Source organism: Alligator mississippiensis, chromosome 11 (genome assembly GCF_030867095.1).
Source record: "Alligator mississippiensis isolate rAllMis1 chromosome 11, rAllMis1, whole genome shotgun sequence".
In the NCBI taxonomy this organism is placed as follows: domain Eukaryota; kingdom Metazoa; phylum Chordata; order Crocodylia; family Alligatoridae; genus Alligator; species Alligator mississippiensis.
The window spans coordinates 69,960,531-69,981,043 of record NC_081834.1 but is presented as its reverse complement, the minus strand read 5'-3'; the positions used below and the strand labels follow the sequence as shown (position 1 = coordinate 69,981,043).

At 45.1% G+C, this 20,513-nt stretch overlaps 1 protein-coding gene across 3 annotated transcripts in view; it reads right to left on the bottom strand.

The window, feature by feature from the left end:
- Window positions 1-8,689, bottom strand: part of LOC106738664 (RPA-related protein RADX) — a 35,628-nt gene extending 26,939 nt beyond the window's left edge. Inside the window, exons 1-3 of one of the 3 annotated variants that reach the window (XM_059715368.1) lie at window positions 8,594-8,689; window positions 5,004-5,146; window positions 3,839-4,031 (exon numbers count right to left, since the gene is read on the bottom strand). In XM_059715368.1, the coding sequence (XP_059571351.1) occupies window positions 3,839-4,031; window positions 5,004-5,114 (304 nt within the window). In that variant the 5' untranslated portion in view covers window positions 5,115-5,146; window positions 8,594-8,689. Of the gene's footprint in view, window positions 1-3,838; window positions 4,032-5,003; window positions 5,147-7,421; window positions 8,110-8,593 lie in introns of those variants that run through there. The other 2 variants (XM_059715367.1, XM_059715365.1) reach the window with 2 other exon arrangements.
- Window positions 8,690-20,513: the final 11,824 nt, after the last annotated feature.

Below are 20,513 nucleotides of genomic sequence, written 5' to 3'. Positions count from 1 at the left end.
CTCTGAGCTGTATGGATAAAAGAATATTCAAATCAAGCTATTTTATACATCTTCAACATCTTAGCAATTTACTATAATATGACATTTCACTGACAGGATCATTCTGAAAAATATAACAAAGCAAACGCATTTTCAGATAGATATAAAATGGACCATATCTATTACCCTACAGATTTTTCTGATATTCTTGCAGTTTACAGTACTATTCTCTATTTTTACAGGGCCCATGAAAACAGCTCATCCATCAATCTATGACATGTATTTTTTAAGTAAAAAAAGAGTAACTCTTTGTTGAAAGGAGAAAAAAAAATACAAGAAATACTGTACACATTTAAGAGGAAAGAAGATGGGTCATTTTTTACAGTACATCTGCAACCTGCAGATGCCCCATGACACTTCACCGAGTTACTGTCTTCATTCTCCTATTGTGTAGCTATTACTATTTACAGCCTCTTGGTCTTACTTCTCATGTTGATTTTGATTGCCCTGTTGTCATTTGCACATTAACGCTTGTGGAATGCCACCAAGCCATTAAAAATAGTTTGTTTACATAAGAAGTCCTCTCGGACTGGCATATTTTATTATGCCCCTTTGCTGCAGGAAGGTCTGTGACAATTTATAATTATAGTTAGGCTCACTTGTAATCATTAACAGTTTTCATTCATCTTCTTCCCCTCCCCCCACACCAAAATCTCCCTGTCTGGCAGAACAGTTCCCTTTCCTGCCAACTCATCATAAACACTTCAGATGCTAAGATCTGGTCTTAAGGCAAAATATATTAGGCAGAAAATACACAGCTTTGAGCAGTACCATATACTGTTTATTTTCATGCAGAGTGGCAACTACATTAGCAAAACTGTCACCACTAATAAAAGACTAAGACATATGCCATCCCTCTCCAGTACACAGCTTTGCTTGATTCAAGGAAATGGAGTGGCTTTTCTGAAAGGGTGTCACTGATTAATTCAAATGCGAGTACATTAGGGAAAGGGAGTCCATTTTCAGGACAGGAGAAAGAACTGCTGATGACAAAGCCCAGGGTGGGGAGGTCAGTACTTTGCACAGAGCGCACTGGCATTCCTTGGCTTTAAATCACACTGGGAAACAGCAAAGAGAAAGTCATTTCCTTCCTCAACAGAATCAGCATATCAAGGGCTCCCTATGGCATTATTACTTCAGTGCATTGGACAGAAGTCACAGACACAAAGGGAGTACTTAACGCACCCACCCAATCTGGGTGCTACACTAACACAGAATATGAACAGATCTGTTTTGCTGCTTTAAAAAATGTGGGGTTGGGCTGTGCCTAGAAAGCATGCATCAACTGCTATGATCTCATACTTTCCTCTGCTGGATCCTGCAGTGGTGCAACTTAGCTAAGTCACCCTAACTTGGATAATGAATGAAGCAGGGGTAAAGCTGGAGTGGTTTTGCTACACTTGTGTTGCTACAGAATCATGCAGGTTAACAGCTGCATCATAGCAGCTTATATGAGTAATCCTCCACACACACGCTTACCAAAACTGAAAAATCTGGCCTTTCTAAAGGCCTAAATTTCTGTCCAGAAAAATACCCTAATAAAATACTAAAATGTGCAGAACTAGAAGAATTCTTCCGACGCCTGCGCCTCAAAGAAGATTTCCATGACCAAACTGAACCCACTCCCAACAACAACTCATCCTCTGACAACATTCAGGAAAGGATCAATGCCAAAAAGCCCAAAAAAACATCAAATTGGACGCCTTGCAGTGGACGAAACCCTAACCTTGACCGCTACATTGACCGCTTCAGGGAAAGAATGAACAATGAAATAATCAGCAACACACGCCACCACAACAACCTCTCTCTACCAGAGAAAAAGGCCATAGAATCTCTAAGATCTAACCACCAAATAGTAATAAAACCAGCACATAAAGGAGGAGCCATAGTCATCCTAAACCATGAGGATTACATAAAGGAAGCCAAGAGACAGCTCTCTGACACCACCTACTACAAAGAACTACAAGAAGAGCCTACTCCCCTTTTCACCAAAAAACTCAACAATACCATCAAATCATTTCCATCAAGACTACAAGAAAAACTACAGACCTTGATCCCCCTGCTACCTAACCCGGGGACTTTTTACATGCTCCCTAAAATCCACAAACAAGGGAACCCTGGCAGACCCATCATATCCAACCATGGGACCCTAACTGAGGAAATATCAGGTTTCGTTGAATCCATCCTAAAACTGCTTGTCACCCACAGAACAAGTTTTGTCCAAGACACTACAGACTTGCTACGGAAACTTAAAAACATAGACCACCTTCCCAGCAACACCCTCCTAGCCACCATGGAAGTTACCCGCCTATATACCAACATCCCACACCACGATGGCATCCAAGCCTGTCTTACGTATCTACAGGAACAAGATTACAACCCAGAATACAGACCCAAAGATATTACTCATCTTATACACTTCATCCTCACACACAACAATTTCACTTTTAATAATCAACACTCCCTCCAGAAGATGGGAACAGCTATGGGCACTAAAATGGCCCCACAGTATGCCAACCTTTTTATAAGCCACCTGGAAGAAGACTTCCTCAAGAACTGCACCATCAAACCCTTACTATACCTAAGATACAACGATGACATCTTCATCATTTGGAGTGAGAACCTGCAATCTCTGATCAAGTTCCATCAGAAATTCAAGTCACCATCCCTCCATCCAACTTTCTTTAGAATACTCCAGCACCAACATCCCCTTTTTAGACACAATGATCAGTATCCAGAAGGGTAAAATACAGACCACGTTATACAAGAAACCCACAGACCAACATACATATCTGCACAGAACCAGCAATCATCCGAAACACACCAAAAAACCTGTGATATGCAGCCAAGCTCTCAGAAACCACCGCATCTGTACTGAAGAGAACACCCAGGATTGCCACCTCACCAATCTTAAAAAGGCTTTCACCCAGCAAGGACACTGCTCCAGAGAGGTAGATCGCACGTTTGAAAGAGCCACCTGGATACCACATGATGAACTGCTGCAGTACAGAAGAAAAACACCCATAAATTACACACCGCTGGTTATGACCTATCACCCCTCCCTTGAACCTGTACGGAAAATCCTCAAAATATTGCAACCCATTCTACGCAGAGACCCTATTCTTAAAAAGATCTTCCCAGAGCCACCCATCCTAGCCTTCAAACAAGCACCGAACCTCGCCAACCTCATCACCAGAAGCAAACTTCCTCCAGCCCAGAACACACCAAAAGGATCCAGACTGTGCCAGGACAAGAAATGTAAAACCTGCCCACACATCTCCACCACTCCCACAATTACTACACCCCACAACAGAGCCATCAGCATCCCAGGATCTTACAGCTGCACCTCCAGAAATGTGATATACCTCATCCAATGCACCAAATGCCCTGATGGAAGATATGTAGGAGAAACCAAACAACAACTGCGCACCAGAATGTGTGCACACTGGAAATCTATCAAAGACAGAAACACCCAGTTACCAGTGGGGGCACATTTCTCACAGGAGGGCCACTCTCTCTCCAATCTCTCAGTCCTGATCCTCAAGGGAAACTTACACAACACTTCCCAGAGACGAGCCTATGAGCTCCATTTCATCAACCTGCTGGATACTAGAGATCATGGACTAAACAAAGACATTGGATTTTTGACACATTATAATCTTCCTGGCAACTGACTCCCCAGCCCAGCCCCTGGCTTCTTTACTTTTCATTCCATCCAGGAAGAGCACACACCAACACACCACCCTTCTTTATACAGCTACACTTCATTGAATCGGAACAGATTTCTGGAATACTTAACCAATTGTAGCAAATCTCTTCATCTGCGAATCCCTTGGGGTTGGCTGTGTTTTACATGCATAACTGGTTTTGACAGCATACTGTTCAAGTAGAAGCACTGTGCCAACCTTTATACTGTTATACCATTCAGGACATAAGGAATTCCACAAAACCACTGATATCATGCCTGAACTGTCAGCAACTTCAAAATAAGCCTAAGAGAGGGGGGAAAAAATATGTGTTTGACCTTTGGTAACACAAAAGAGAACTGTTGTTTTTAAATAACAATTACAATTCCCGCTGACTTCACAGTAGTTTGCTTAGTAGTTTCAATACTAGTCACACTTACTTGAAGCCATAGTTAGCACCAAGAGCGTAAATTCAACAAGAGGAGTGCAAGAAATCTATACCTCCCTGCATGAGAATCCAACTGATGTAATTATTTCTGTTCTTAGCACTGCTAGGTGCTGAAAGGAACAGAAAGAGTTACAATCAGTTTCACCTTAATCTGTTCCTCTTTTAGGTGGTTAAGGAAATACCCTGGGTAGGGGTACACAAGAAAATAAAAATAGAAAATGCAGAGAAAAAGTAAAGTGGATTATTAGCTCATCAGGCATCAATAAAGATTTATGAAAAAGAGGGTCTTAATGGCATTAGTGCACCATTCACGTTAATAAAGATACTTGCAATCTTTAAAGGATCAAACTAACAACTTATTACTCACTCTGCACCTTAAAGACATTCTTCTCTCCCCAAATAAACACACAGATTCAACCGCTGAAAAGACAATTTGTCACGATACTCTAGAAAACTTCGTTATCCGTGATGAAGAACATCTTGCATCCAAAAGCTTGCCTAACTATCCCAACTACATGTTTGGCTCAATAAAACATCACCCTCAGAAATCCTTGCTGCTTGCATAAATGCTAGACCATCACGGCTACATCATTACTCTTACACTACTGTTATTTGTGACTGTCCGTCACCAAACTGCAGGTTCAATCATGAAATCATATCTACCTGGATTTATCAGTTCCATATTTTAAATGGCTACGCTTGTATAAAAGTAACATTTTTAGAGTTTATTTGTTACTGAATGCATGAACCTTAACCATATGGTAATTAAATTGCTTCCATACATTTTAGAGCTACTCATATGAGAGGTCTAATTCATGTTGCTCTTTTACCTGATATGGAACGTCCAGGCTTTTGTCAGGTTTCCCATAGTACCTTAGTCTAGATTTGTGCATGACTCTCACAAGCAAGGGAGGGAAGTGAATTCTGCTTCTCCAGCTCATTTCCAGATGACCAAGGGAGATTAATTTGGATGCTATGGAAAAATCAAAATGATAAAATAGTTCATAACGTCAGATCTTAACATGTCTGGTGGCAAACGTGCTGCATACATTGCATCTGTGGCAAACTATTTGGTAAGTGAACAAAATGTTGTGCATTTTTATAAAGTTTCTATCATAAGAATCTGTTTGCTAATGTCACACATGTTGGAACTGAGTTCTCAGTCATTTGTTCATAGCACAGACTATACTTTTAAATTGTGGTGACATATGTCTAAAGCGCGAGTACCACATTTGCAGCACATAAACCATCACCACGAGCAGTGGAAAACTATTCTAAAACATACACAGTTCAATGAATGAGGCCCCCGGTCATGTTCTGCGTGACAGCACCTGGCACTTCTCTACACCGAGCACAATTCACACCTCCATGCACTGGCAGGGGCCTGTAGCAAATATCTCCTTACGGGTCGTGCAGGCACTGCAGTTCAGATATTTCAGCTCAGATTTTACTTCAAGTATGGATATAGGCCCCTGTTTAAAAATAATATTCTGAGAAAACACTTTTGGGCACACTAAAAGATCAGGGACCAGCCAGTGGCTCTTAATTTAAAACGTTTTCCCAAATATCTAGAAACAAAGCAGGGATATCTTTTAAGTATGATGCAATCTAGGTTGTTTATGTTTGGTGGGCAGGAAACATAACCTTTCATTTGTTGAGATCAAACATATTTGTTAAGCAAACAACACAATAGGGTCCGGCCTCTGATCCAGGGTTTTTTTCTCTCTCCTTCTCATGCACTGCTTTGTGCACATCCTTTCACAGCATCAAATGACGTGAGCTTCAGCTCACTAAAGCTCATGTTATCCATCTAAGGTAAGTAACCGTTAATCAACAAACAACAGAAATAATTTCTGTGACTGTTGTGGACCCCGTCAAACAAAGGTAACAGAAGTAGATGTTTCCCAAGGTACGGCCTCTTGAGAAACGCCAGCTAGGTGATCCACAGGACAGATCAATTTTCCATGGCCTGGATTCTGGGCCTGACACTGTGGTCCCTGCTACATGTTACACATATTATGCAATTAACTGGTTAATCATACAAGAAATGTAGGCTGGCCACACATGAAAAGTAATTATCACATGATAAAAATCACTACCCAACTACAAAGAAGAGCCAACCATCTACGAAGTTAGTGCTTGAAAATGCATACCAACTCGATAGCTGCTTTCTATCCAGCTTTCATTTGAACGTATAGCAATGCCCAGTGAACAAGACCCTAAGGTGAATTCATAGAATCACAGAGAAGCAGAGCTGGAAGGGACCTTCAGAGGTCATCTAGTCCAACCCCCTGCCTGAGGCAGGGTCATTCCTATTCAAACCATCCTATACAGATCCATAATTTAAACTCTTGGTAAAACTGCCATTAGCCCTGCCATGGGTAACAGGAAATCATGGTAGCCAACATCCTGCTTCTGTTAATATATACTTACGAGATCCTAGGGAGAAGCCCATGCCCCCCCTGCAGAGGAATGCAACCACGACCCCCCAGTCCATACCAATCGGACCAGGGGATAAAATTCTTTTGACCCTAACTCTCCTGAGCGATTTTACCCTGAGCAGAGGGGCAAAACCCTCTAGCCATGAATCTCTGGCTTTGGTCCTAGCAAAAGCATGGGCATAGCACAGATACAACCCCTAGCTCTGACTGCAGCCAACACCCAATGTCTCTGAGGGAGGCTTAAAAAAACCCTGATGCAGTTAGCAGGAAGTGGGGGGAAGCAGGCCCAGAAGCCTGGGAAATCCTCATAGTAGGACATAGGCATAGCTATGCCCAGGCCATCCCCGACCAGTGCCTGATCAACCTCCTCTTGAACCTCTCCAGTGATGGCGAGTCCACAACTCCCCACAGCATCTCTTCCACAGCCTCACTGCTCTAGAAGTGAAGACGCTTTTCCTGAGATCCGACTTAAACCTACTTGGCTGCAACTTCAGGCCACAGGTTCAGGCCAACTGCAGCAAGAGAGAAGGGGCACTTTCCCTCCTCTTTATGGCAGCCCTTCAAGTATTTGAAGACTGCTAACAGGTCCCCTCTCAATCGCCTTTCAGACTAGCCAATCATGGTGAGCTCCTTCAGCCTCTTCTCACGTGACCGTGCAATCATCTTTGGCGCCGGCCTCTGGACTCTCACGAACGTCTCCACGTCCTTTTTGAAACGTGGCTCCCAGCACAGCCGAGACTCCAGACAAGGCCTAACTGGTGCCAAGGAGAGAGGTGCTACCACTGCCCACGTGCCGGCGCCACTCACCCTCAACGTCAACCTGGCCCGGTGGCTGCTCGACCACCCACAGGTCGCCGTACGGGTCGTCGGTGTTCCACAGGGGAAGGAAATGCTTCCTCCCGCCCTTCAGGGGCAGCCGGCAGCTCTCGGCGGGTGGCGCCCTCCAGCCCAGGGCTGCAGCCGGGAGGTCGCCCACCACCTCCAGCTGCTCCAGGCACAAGAAGCCGCGGCCCAGCTGCCGCTCATCGTATAGGTAGGAGCAGCGCACGACTCGCACCTGGCAGCCGGCCCGCAGGGCACCGCGCTGCACCAGGCGGTGCAGGGGGGGCACCAGGTAGCACTGGCGCTGGCAGGTGCCGTCCGCCAGGGTCACGTCGTAGTGGTACTGGGGGCAGAAGGGGGCCGAGGCAGCTGCTCCGGGACCCCCGCCCAGGTACCGCTCCACAGCCACCACCGCTAGGGGCGGCGCAGGCTGCGCGGCTGGGTCCAGGGGCCACTCCTGGGTCACCCTCTGCAGCCAGGTGCCCTGCAGCCCCGCCCCCACCTCCTCCATAGCAGCACGGGGGGTGCTGCCCGGCTCCTGCATGGCAGCGCGCCCCTCACAGCGCCCGAGGCGGCGGTCCGCGCGACCAGGCCTGACCCACTGCCGTCCCCTCAACGCGCAGGCCCGCGCGCCGCCACGCTCCAAACGCCGAACGGCCGCGTGCGGGGCGGGGCGGGGCGGGGCCGCGGCGGGGCCGCGTGCGAGACGTCCGACGGCCGCGCGGGGGGGCGGGGCCACGTTCCAAACGGCCAACTTCCGCGTGCGGGGGGCGGGGCCGCGCTCGAAACCGCCAACTGCCGCGCGCCGGCCCCGCCCCCCCCGCCCTTGGGACTCCTCAGTGGCCCGCGGGGCTGTGTCCGCCTGTCGCCCTCTCCCCGCAGCCGGCGGTAGCCATCGCTAGCTGTTGCTCCTCTCTGGCTCCAGCTGCCTCTTGCTTTTCTTTTTAATCGGTCGCTATTGCTAATGGCTGTCGTGACAGGTCTCCATCCACAGTTGGCTGGAGCCGCCTACTGCTAATCAGTCACTACCTCTGGCTAACGACCCGGCGATCACTACCTCTTCCATCGCTACCTATCCACACAGCGAGCTACTGCTAATTGCTGTGGGCGTATATACACCGATTTACTTATCCGATTCATCGACTCTGCTCGGTGACCTGAGGCATGCTGCACGCAGTTGTCTATGTGGCGAAATGCACGTCAGCGCACAGAAAATGGCAGCGCGCTTGTACATGAGCGCACCTCTGAGGTGTTTTCGTTCAAAAGCACGCCGTCTGCTTTCCGCAGCGTTTTGCTGCTTATACACGTGCGTGTGGCACAGCGCAGCGCGCCTCAGCTCACGTGCGGAGCAGGCTCGACGCGTCGGGTCCGCTCGGAAGCGGCGGATCGCCGGCATGGCACATCCACGGATAAAGTGCCTTGTCTGCCTAACGCTCTGGCGGCGCGTATATCTGCCCATGGGTAGCTATAGCTCTTGCTATTAGTCTTGCTACTTGTCTAAGGCTAGCTGTATCAATCGCTATCGACTGCTCTCAATCAGTCGATCAATAGCTGGACTGCTATCTATCGCTATCTCTCTCTCTCTACTCTGGTTAATGTGTCAGGTGCAGAGCTACCCTGCCCTTCTCCCCACCTGGTATTTCCAGGGCTCCAGTCTGTTCCCTTTTAGCCCTCGTTTCACTGCGTCCAGCAAGCCACACTTCTTTGGACTTGCCTGTTCTACCAAAAGAGCCTTTCTCTGCATCTGATGCAGTCTTTCCTGGACAGGAACGATCAGAATTGCACCCGGCTGGGGTCTTTTTGGTGCGTTGCACCATGGTATTACCTGACTTTGTTTGAAACAAAACCCCCAGACCTGTGAGCAGCCAGTGGCCTGAGGTCTTCCCCCTTTTCAGGTGTTCCCAGCTAATGAGCATCGAACAGCAATTCTGGTTATCAATCTCTCAAGTGCACGACCTTGCACTTTTTAATATTGAATTTTATCCCACTGCTGTGACTCCAGTGCTATTCTTCTCTTCTTGCAAAACAGTTCCATCCTCCTGCGTGTTTACTATCCTACCAGGTTTGGTGCCATCCACAAATCCGATCACAGCTGAAGGTTTCCTGCAGAAATCTAACAGATGTGAGAGGAAGCAGAAGCAGCACAAAGTGTACAGAAGGATTTGAAAGTCCAAATGGCTTCTGGAAACCATAAAAGAGCCCTTATTCGGGCTGCAGGTAGCTCCTCTCGCTGCACCTACTGCTTACAAGCATGGCTGCTTGAAGACTGACATGTTTCGCACGTAGGAACAGAAGGAGCTCTGTGAACCACAGTTTGAGATCTGTTAAATACATCAGCCTGCTGCTTTTCAGACAGTGGACTATTTGCTTTAAGGGAAACAGTGGAAACCCCTATGGCTTAGATGATTTAAAACCAAGAAAAATGCAAGAAAATGTATGAAAACAGTCCTTCACTGAGTGGTTGCCCCAGGATTTCTGCAGATCTCTATAATCATTCCTTAATGAGAAAATTTGCAAACAAGACAAGAATATTCGGTGGATTTACATTTAATTTAGATTGCGAAAGCAACAAATTTTGTTGCATTTGTTAAGCCCACACATGCCACTAACATGCTTAAATGCCTTATAAAACAGCATCTATTGGAGTAAATATTTTCATTAAATTCACACTGGTTGAAGATTTCACATAACAAACCATATTATCAGACCTTTCCCAGAGGTTTGCTACATAAGCTTTCAACTAGAAAATGGCTCACCAGTTCTCATGGGAAAAGCTGTGGGTTATTTGCAGATTCCCTGCAATCAACATGCTTTCAGTGCCTCCAGAGGTAAATGCTTGTCCTGTAGGGTGTCTTGCTTATGGCAATGCTATGTACTTATGCTTAAAACTTTTTGGGAAGGATTTCCATGTCTATAAATCATGCAGGTTTGACTCAGAAAAATGCTGTGGATGCATAGGGTCTGCACACTGAAAGGCAGCTATTTGTGATGGTACAGATCACAATTTCTAATTCTGAATAAACCTTTATGCCTCATGCTGGAGCTCCCACTGTCTGGTTCCTGAAGGGTTTTTTTTTTTTTTTTCCCAGAGCAAGGGTTCAGCCACACAACAGAATCAGAACTGAACGGGATGAAGCTGCTTTAGGCCTCAGTTCTCTTTACGTTTTTTCCCCTGGTGTGTGAAACTGTTAGCAATGGAAGAAAGTACCCATCCCTGCTTATGAGTCTATCCAAAAGTTTCCCTAAGAGCATTCCAGTACGTCTGATCACCATATGGCGTGTGACTGTACATTAGACAGGTTGCAATCATCCTGAGAAAGGCAGCCTTTGACTTCTTTAGAAATACCTTCACAGTCCGTAAGGAAGAGAAAGGTAGCAATGGAAGGTAGCAATGTCTGGACCATTGATGCTTACCGTGTACTGAGCTGGCAAACCATGTGCTTCACGACAGGCATGGAAGTAGATCACTGAATGGGATTGCCCATGCTTAACATTTAGGAAACTTTTCCTGAATTGGCCTGGAATGCTGAGCACTTTGTAGGCTCTCCCACTTGGGCCTAAATTCCAAGTATTTAGGTGAATAGGAGATGTGCTTCTGATTGCTCTGGCATACATCACAAAGATCAATCCCAGTGTTCTCACAACCACAGTGAATGTGTGCGTCGCTCAACAGCACAACACCGTGCCAGTCTCAGTTTTTTGGGCCGATTGCTTACATTATAAAAAAAAAAATCAGTTCTTGTCAAATGCATATTGGTTAAGTGCATAAACCACTTAAGTGTGTAGTATCCTTTCGCTCCAATGTCCACTTTGTAAATTAATTGTAATAATGGGAGCCAGGAGTAAAGAGAAAGCAGCTATCAAAGGGCTGCTCTTAAAGGTCTTGAAGAATGACAAGCAGTTTCATGGCTGCTATTAGAAGGTTTGAAAATGACAGGAGCTAGTCATTTTCCAAGACTTCTTTTCAAGTCCCGAAACTGAGAAGCCTTGAAAATGATGGGAGCTAGTCTGTGTCAGGGCTCCTAATGCTAGGGCTCTGTGCACTTAATGACTATTGGTTATCTTGATTTGGGTAAGTGCATAGTCTGGGTAGGTAACATAGCTTTTTCTTCAGTCTCACTGCTGTGCACTTAACCCATGTACAGCGTACCTGCAAATTCCTGTTTCGCTGTTAGTGAAAGCTGAGCTACTTCAAAAGGAAAGACTATATTCTCTTACGGGAAAAAAAAATAACTTAACACACATAGTGTTGGAGCAATGAAAGGCACAACAGGATAACATTTTATGTTTCAGCTGAAAGATCTAGTTATTGTACAGGACAGCAAGCTTACTGTAAAATACAGTTGCTGCAAAGTGTTTTGGGGACAAAAATAGCCTTTCCAATATTTGTTTCAGCATTATCTCCTAGGTGCTTTTTTAATCCTACCTTGAAAATAACAGGAAACCATAAATAATACTAAAATATCATTTGAGGCGATTACCTGGCAGACACCTTCTTGCCCTTTAATCACCAGCATGTACTATGAAGTGCATTTAACGTAGCAGGCTATCAGCAGGAAGATCTCTTGCACTTTTGTCATGTGGAATCTTGATTTATTGCTCTGTCCTTAAAATGTGCAGAAAACAAGTCTTTTTATATAGATTGCAGGGTTGCTTCTGTTCCATTTAACTTAAATACAGCTGTCTAAGCATAGAACTGGACTTGTAAACTGCAAGTTATGATGTTCTTTAGAGAAACAGATCTCATTGCAGAATAACCTGACACTATAGAATAGAACCCCCTTTTTTTTTTTTATTTTTTTTTTTTAAATAAACCAGACATGAAATTAAAATGCCAAGTTTCATTTAGGTTCCTGTGAAGATTGGTAATACACTAAGGTACAAAGCTCTACCCAGTTTAGTCGATATACTGTGCAAGTTACAATGCATACATATATTTATCGTTACCTAGCTGTGCTCTTATTTTATCCATTTCTTTTACCATTTCACCATCTCTTATTGTTAATTCTCTGTGAAAGAGCACAGTTTTGTGGTTTAACAAGGTAAGAAATTCACTCTTCACTCCGCACTCTGATTATATATTTTTTAACTTCTTTAGCTTACCCAAGAGACTAGAGCCTCTCTTTTCATTAAATGGATCTGCATTCTAATGTGTGCTATGGATATTAAAAATGCAAGCAAGACGTCTAGAAAACACCACTCAGCGCTAGATTCCGACTTCCCTTACAGCAATATTTATCTGAGGTAATTATACTTACCCCTTTGGAGTGTCTCTGACTTTACACTGGTGGAAATGAAACTAGAACTGGACATACCTGCCATTCACTTTAATTATTGCCATTTAAAAAAAAAAGGTCTTAACAACAGAGTTGTACCTAAACTCTCTGCATTTGTTTCGATTCTAAGTAGTTTTTTTGATTTCCATAATTACAGTAAATTAGTGAACATCATATACTAGCAATACATGGCAATAATGCTAGTGCCAGGTGATTTTAACTGTAGCAACCTTGCTCGTGTAACATAGCATTTAGATTACTATAATAACAAATGCTGTGATGATTAGGTAATATATGGAAAATAAATGCCATATTTTTGCAAATCGCATACACCCCACTCTCCGTCACCCCAAAAAGACATCCACCTCCTTTGGGAAGGCAGAGTGAAGGAGAAAATAATTCCTTTTTAACCAAACTGTTCAGGTTAGCTTCCTTATTTAGGATGTGCACCCCCACTTTCAATGGCCAATATTTGGGGGAAAGGTGTACGGTAAGCAAATAAATAAAGGTAAGTGTTGTCAGCAAAGGGCTTGATGATTCGAGCCCCTTCTCATTTCACTGATATCTCTGGCAAGACTCCTACTGCCAGAGGAGTATGACCAAGATTTCACCCTTAGTTTTATCTCCCGAAGCTGGAAATAAAAGGTAAATGGGAAGCTGAGAGCAGCATTTCTCAGAACCAGGGTAGGGAAATGATATGGCAGGATGTCAAAAATACATCCAAGAACAGGTCTTCAGCTGGTGCACACTGTTTTAACTTCATTAAAGTCAATGAGTCCCAGTATACATCTATCTATCGGTGGTTAATTGACAGCAGTAAGCGGTTCTGGAACTGACAGTACCTTGTGGCTTACAGACTTGGGAGAGATTTGGATAGTCCATTTTGTCTCATACATTTGATCATATCCTTCACTAAGATTCACTGGAAAACTTAGCAGTTCATAACACAAAGAAAATGCCCGACTTGGCTTGCAGTGGGATACGGTCTGTGTAGCATCAAAATAGCAGGGGTAGCTTAAACCGGCTATGAATTTCTGGCAGGCAGGGAGCTCGAAGGTACAAGGTTTCCTATCATCCCTGCTTCTCCTTGGGCTCCTGGCAGATGTTACACTTAAGGCGTGATTAATCATTTAATTGTGTCTTAAGTAGCAGCTACACATTTATGCAATGAATGGTGCGATAAAACAGGGAAAAGGCCATAACATTATTATGCATATTTTGTGCAATAACATTGTGGCTGGTTCCCATCGGGCCATACATGAAATGTGTGGCATTCCCAGGCCTGGAAGTGCCCTGAGAGTCTCAAAGGGCTCATGTGTGCTCCTGCAGCTGGGAACATACAGACCCTGACTGGTGAGCCCAGCCACAGGGGTGCACAACAGCCCTTCAAGGCTCAAATTTCGGGCTCCCCTTGGCACCAGCAATAGGGCATAGTTGTGGGATTGGGGATCAGATCCCAATCATGTGTGTCAGGGCACTAGGCGCATTTGTTGGGATCGTGGATCACGTCCCATTGCACCTTTAACTGAACGTCTGTCAGGGGCCCTGGCTACTGCACTAGGACCAGGATGGTAAATACTACCCTGCATTCGATATTTTTTGTGACAAACTTTCATCCCCTTCATTGAAGGGCTGCTTTACATAGGAAAGCTACTGCAATATAAGCTGAGGTGTGGATTTGCACTATACTAGCTAGTCCACACAAACTCCCTGTGTTCCCACCATTACTGTACAATAAATGGAACAAACTACAAAGGCATTTGAGAGCAGGGGTGGGAAAAATATGGCAGATTCAGCCCACAGAGGGACTTTGTCTGGCCTGCGGCATGTCCTTTAGTTCTGCCTGGCAGGACCCAAGCCCCAGGCTAAGCACACTGCCCCAGCCCCAGTCTGTCCCGTGCAGAGGGTCCTGGTCCCTGCAGCACTCATCCCGGACCTGCCCACAATGAGCGGCAGTGGTGGCCAGGCAGAAGCTGCTGCTGGGTGTGGGAAAAATGTGGGACCTGGCAGTAGTTATGGCTGCCTCCCCCTTGCCACTGCTGGGCCTTTCTTGCTGCTTCTGCCTGAAGTCTGCCCTGGGGCTTCTCCCCACCACCTCCACCACCAGCAGCACTGGGCACCCAGGCCTGGCAAGGCAGTGGTGACGGGGAGGAGCTGCAGGGCAGCCCCAGTGGCGGGCTCTGGGCAGTGGCAGCAAGAAGGACCCAGCGGCAGTGAGGAGGAGGCAACTGCATCCACTTCTGTGTCCCCGTTTTCTCCCACGCTCAGAACCAGCTTCTGCCCAGCTGATGCCACCTCCTCCATGCCTGGGCCACTGTCGCTGAAGCCAGGCAGCAGCTCCAGCCCCTCCTCAGAGTAGAAGGGTGGCCCATGGGTGGCGCAGGTGGTGGCCCCAGCTGAGTTGCCTCTGCTGAAGCTGCCACCTGCCCGCATCCATGCCAGCTCCCTGTCCTCCATGGTCCCATCCCACATAAGGAGGTTTGGTGAACTGGGGTGGGGAGGGATGGGCTTGCTGTTGCAGCCCGCAACAGCTCCCCCAAACCCTCTATGTGGTCCACAGGCCCAAACAATTGCTAACCCTTGCTCTAGGGCATGTCTGAACTGTTGTGCCTGGATGTGCCAGATAGGACGTGCTTCTATAGTGGCAAAGGCATGCTTTTAGCATGCACTAAGTGCCCACATGGGGAGTTAATGCATGGTAGTTCACACATTGGTCTACTTCGCAATTACTTTCCCATACAGACATGTCTGAAAGGTCCACACAGGCTTGATATTCCATTGATTTTAATGGCAGGTCACTTCCTGACACCATCAGATGAGTTAAGGAGCAGTGGAGGTGTGTTAATGTGGACTGAAAGCCAGCTCTATTATGCATACAACAATAGACCCTGGGCTTTTTAGATAACAGGATTCTCTATTAACTTATCAAGAAAAAAAAGAGTCAGGCAATTAAGATGGTTCTTAGATAAAAATCAGTACCTAATGGTGTGCTCTACTATGCTAGAATTAATTTCCACAATTGAAAGAGTGACCTTCACAACCCACGAGCTGCTCAAATGTTCACGTGTTGTGGGACTTCCTTTCCCTTTCATGCATTTTTATATTAATTATGGAGGTCAGGACTGGAAAGAAACTGTGGAGATAATGAGATGGAACAATACTCGCTGCAGTAGTTTGGCTAGGATTAATACTCTCCCCAGCCCTGGAAAGTCTTTGGGAGTTGGTTAGCAGGAAGGAAATCTCTGCAGGGATCTTTTTGTCCCATCTTATCAGCTACCAGTGTGCTCCCACCACGGAAAATGCCACAGTGCCCATTCAAAAACTGTCAGATTCAGAGGAGACTGATGCCCCGGTGTGGGCTCTGGTTCCCACCTCTGCTTCTCAGGTGGAGTTTGTAGAAACATAATTAGCTGCAGCCTGTATTATCTTTATAAATGAAATTCCCCAAAAGTAGAGAGGGACAATTTGTACCCTCTTTGCTTTGCCAAACACAGTCTGCTCATTCCCTCACCCCATGAACCCTTGCAGAAGAGGACATGGCCAAGCCAGAGACATAAGAAGAAGGGGGATGAGGCACAGTGGAGGAGAGGAAATGCAAACACAGGAGGGTTCCCCTCCATGCTTAGGCTTTGCTGGGAGGATATTCAGTCTTTACATATCATTAGTTACCAGAAATTCTCTCTCCATTAATTTGATATGAAATACAGATGTTACCTTTATGGCTCTCCCTCACTGTGCAAGAGGCTTTCCTGTAATGCTGACATAGCAACCTCTTAGGAGGCACTCACAACTTGACCCTTAGAAAGGTTGGTTCTAGATGACCAGTCGATCAGAGGTACCAGGATCTGCTCTTGTAGTTCATCTTTTAAAGATCAGAAATACAATCCCACGTTTAAAAGCTTTGCAGGTTGTTGGCACAGCCTGCCATTTATCATACTCCACACCCAAATGTACAAAAGGCTACACCAAATATGCCAAATTGCTTTGGGAGTCTTTGAGGCTGCAGTTTCTGTTACGGATCTGGGTGACGTACAAACTCCTCGAGTCCCTCCTCTCAATGCATCTAAGGACAGCCTTTGGACATAAATTAAACAACTGAAACCACTGCAAACAACGTTGGGAGGAAAGACACCGTGAACTAGTTTCTCAAAGGTACTTCCTAACCCAGTCCCACTGACTTCAGTGAAAATTAGGCACTGCATATTTTTACAGATCTGCATCTATTGTGCTGTTGCTAAATGACAGCAGGACAGCCTTCTCTGACTATTGTTTTCCATGTATTCCCTTACATCCTCTCCTTTTGGATACACAACCTATACCAAGACAAAGTGCCTTTATGCAAAGCGATCAGAGTTTACAGTGATACTGCCTAAACATTGCCTCTGCATGGTCCTCATAGAGTTAAGTCCAATGAGAGTTCAAATGAGTGCAGTTTTAAGGAAAGCCCTTCTGACAGCCCTGAAGTTTGTGCGTGTGTAGGCTTCCTCCGTGAAAACCTATTATTTATGCTCTAGATAGCCAATATTCAGAAAAGGTTCTTCTTCCTCCTCTATGAACTGTTATTTCATTAGTGAGAACACTGGCGCTGTGAAATCATCTGAGAAGTCTGTGTTTGACTGCTGTTTAGCTTTACTGGACAGCCTGCCCCATGCACATTTGTTGAGGGTGAATAGAGTGGTTTCCTTAAAACCTGATATGCTCATTTATGTCTAGTTTAAAGATTTGGGCTTTTGTTATACATTGACTTACGAAGATAGAGAATGCAATAGTACTTCAGAAACATATGTAAGTAAAGACTGTATCAAGCACGCAAAGGAAGTCAATCTAAGGTGGCACACAACACCGTAAGTCACAGGTGGTTTGGATTTGCTTTGCATTGAATGGCTGTCTCCTTGAAGGGGGGAGTGCGCTTTCCAGCCACCCTGGCAGGTGCTCCTGATTGCGCTTCAGGGGCCCAATCCTGCGCTCTCTGGGAACTTCCATGTCCAGGGTGTGTAGGATCAGACCCCTGATGCCCCAGAAGCGCAGAGTGTCTTTAGGCCTCCTCAGAGGCATTGGGTGTTGGCTGCAACCAAGACTGGGAATTTTGACTGATCTGTGCCAATGCTCCTGCTGCGACGTAAAGCCAGAGGTTCTTGGCTAGAGGGTCTTGCTCCTCCACTCAGGGTCAGACCAAGCGCCATATTTGGGGTCAGGAACAAATTTTATTCCATGGTCAGATCATCATTGACTGCAAACACCTTCCTTTTCAGTGAGGGGCATGGTCCTCTTCCTTGGACCTCTTGTGTATAATAACAATTTTTTATAGAAACAGGACATCAGCTGCCGTGGTCCCCCAGCTTTCCCTGCAGCAGGTTAAGGTGCTATTTATTTACATCAGGGTTGAGGGTAGTTTTACAAAGAGGTTAGATTATGGATGTGTGTGGGATAGCTTGGACAGGGATGATCCCACCTCAGGCAGCGGGTTGGACTAGATGACCTCTGGAGGTCTCATCCAGCCCCACTTCTAGGGTTCTTCCCAGGGTCTCCCATTTGCAAAGGTGTGCCCCGAGTTGGATTCTGGGGTTTCCCTGTTTGCAGAGAGGCACACCTGAGGAATCTGATCGGGGGTGCATCTCTGCAAACAGGACCAGGATGCTTTGGTTGAGAATCCCTGCTCCACAGCTATAATACACACCAGAACAGTATGATGCTAGGACCACGAGACCAGCCCATACAAATAGCAGTAAAAACCAAAGAAACCCATGTTATAGCTACCCAGCTAATATAAATATTTCCCATGCTGGTCCAAGAATAAGAATATAATCCACTGACAGTCCTCATTCTTCTGCTTCACACCACAAGTAACCTGCACTAGTGTTGTCAAATATCCCATGTCTGTATATCAGTCAGCTATAGTCAAGCTTTTGGCAGATTTCAATTTGATAGTGACCTTGAAGCTCTCAAGAACATCTTAATTCTACTGTGTTATAACCTATGGTCAAGCAAGATAGAAATCCTTTGGTGACCGGGCACAGCACTATCATCGTCTTTAGATGAGACCAGATTTCTCTGCAGTGTTGTATAATAGAAGTATGCTATAAGGACACATCAGGCCCCTTATTTAAATCCAGCCATTTTGTTTTGCTGGCAGGTCAATATACCTGAGACCTTAACTTGTCAACTGATGCAGGGAAATTTCAATCAAAATCTTTGTGGCATAAAACACATCTCTGCAGCAGCAGAAGTTTTTCCCCGAGTTTATTATGGCTACCCATAAACTCATATAAACTCATAAAATGTCCTCCACCTTATTTACTGATGTGCTACTGATATATAAGGGTTGGTTTACACAGGGAAGACTATCTGAATTAGGGTAGGGTGTAAATTTAAAGCAGAACAGCAGTTCCTAATTAACTACTCCAGAATAAAAGTACCTTTTCGGGTTTCACCTAGTCCATTTTCAGTATAGATTAAGATGATTCAGATTAAAGCACACTTACTTTGGTATAAGGGTGTGTGCACATGAACATGCATGCGTGCACGCACGCACACACACACACACACACACACACACACACACACACACACACAGTGTTAATATGGAGACCATTCTGTCAAGGATTATGCCTATTGTATATACAATCTAGGAAAGAACAACTATAGAACTGTGAACTGTAGTTCCTGTTACACCGTTTTCTACTGGTGTCTCTCCACTGACATCACTGGACCTACTATCTAATATATACAGGTGTAGTTAGCTCAGATTCAGGTCCCTATATAGTATGGAACTGATAGACACTGTCTAACAGGGAGAAAGGAGCTCCTGGCTCAATGTTCCTTCTGCAAAGTAGCACCAACATTGGACTCACTCAGCCCACATTCACGGAAACGACAAGTGTCAACTAAAAACGTGGTGTGGAGGTTAAGAGGAGGGGAAAGAAATAAAGCCATTAAAAAAAAATCTTGGACACAATAGGACTCAAAACTCCTGACCTTCTTTCCAGCCCATCGCCCCCTCTAGTGCGGCTTGAGGGGCCTGCTGCCCCTGGCCCCTTCAGGGTCGGACAGCCCTGACCTAACTAACGCATTGAAATTCTAGGGACAGCTGCAAAAAGAGCTCCAAACTGCCCGCAGACCATAAAAAATATTCAAAGACAGCCAGGTGGTTCCTTTGCCTGAACTGGATTGCAATTATTCCATAGATTGACAAAGTGTGTCAACACATCATTATCGCCTGCTTTTCGCTTGTGCAATTTATTTCTCAGCATCAACATCATTTCTGTTTCCTAAAGGCACGAGGTGAAGAATAACTACTTATATCTCAATCCCCACCAACAATTCACACTTTAAATAAATCTCAACAAATCCAAGACGGCAAAAAGTTCCCAAATCCTATCAGCTTGGTGTTTCTTAAACCTTTATTATTTTTTTTTTAACATAAAGAAAACATTACAACTCTGTTTTTAGCATTATATACTTGAAATATCTTCAAGATCACATAAAGAAAGCATAGCTCTACTATTTTAATTTCCAACTGGATCTGAGTGTCTATGTTCCAATTTCTAATTAATGGTTTGGTCAAAGAGGTTTGACTTCGAAGATAACTAGTGGCTGCTATCTTTAGTTTCCCCGCCCTAGATCTGTCAGTAATACCATAAGAGTTTGCCACCTTTCTCAATCGCTTAACAATCTAGACTGATTTTATCATGTGAAATCATTTGTAAAGAAATGAGAAAATACATGAAGGTTCAAGCAAATGATGGCTAGCTGGAAGCCTCGCATAACACAAAACCTCTTTCCCTTTGGAAAATGAAGTGTA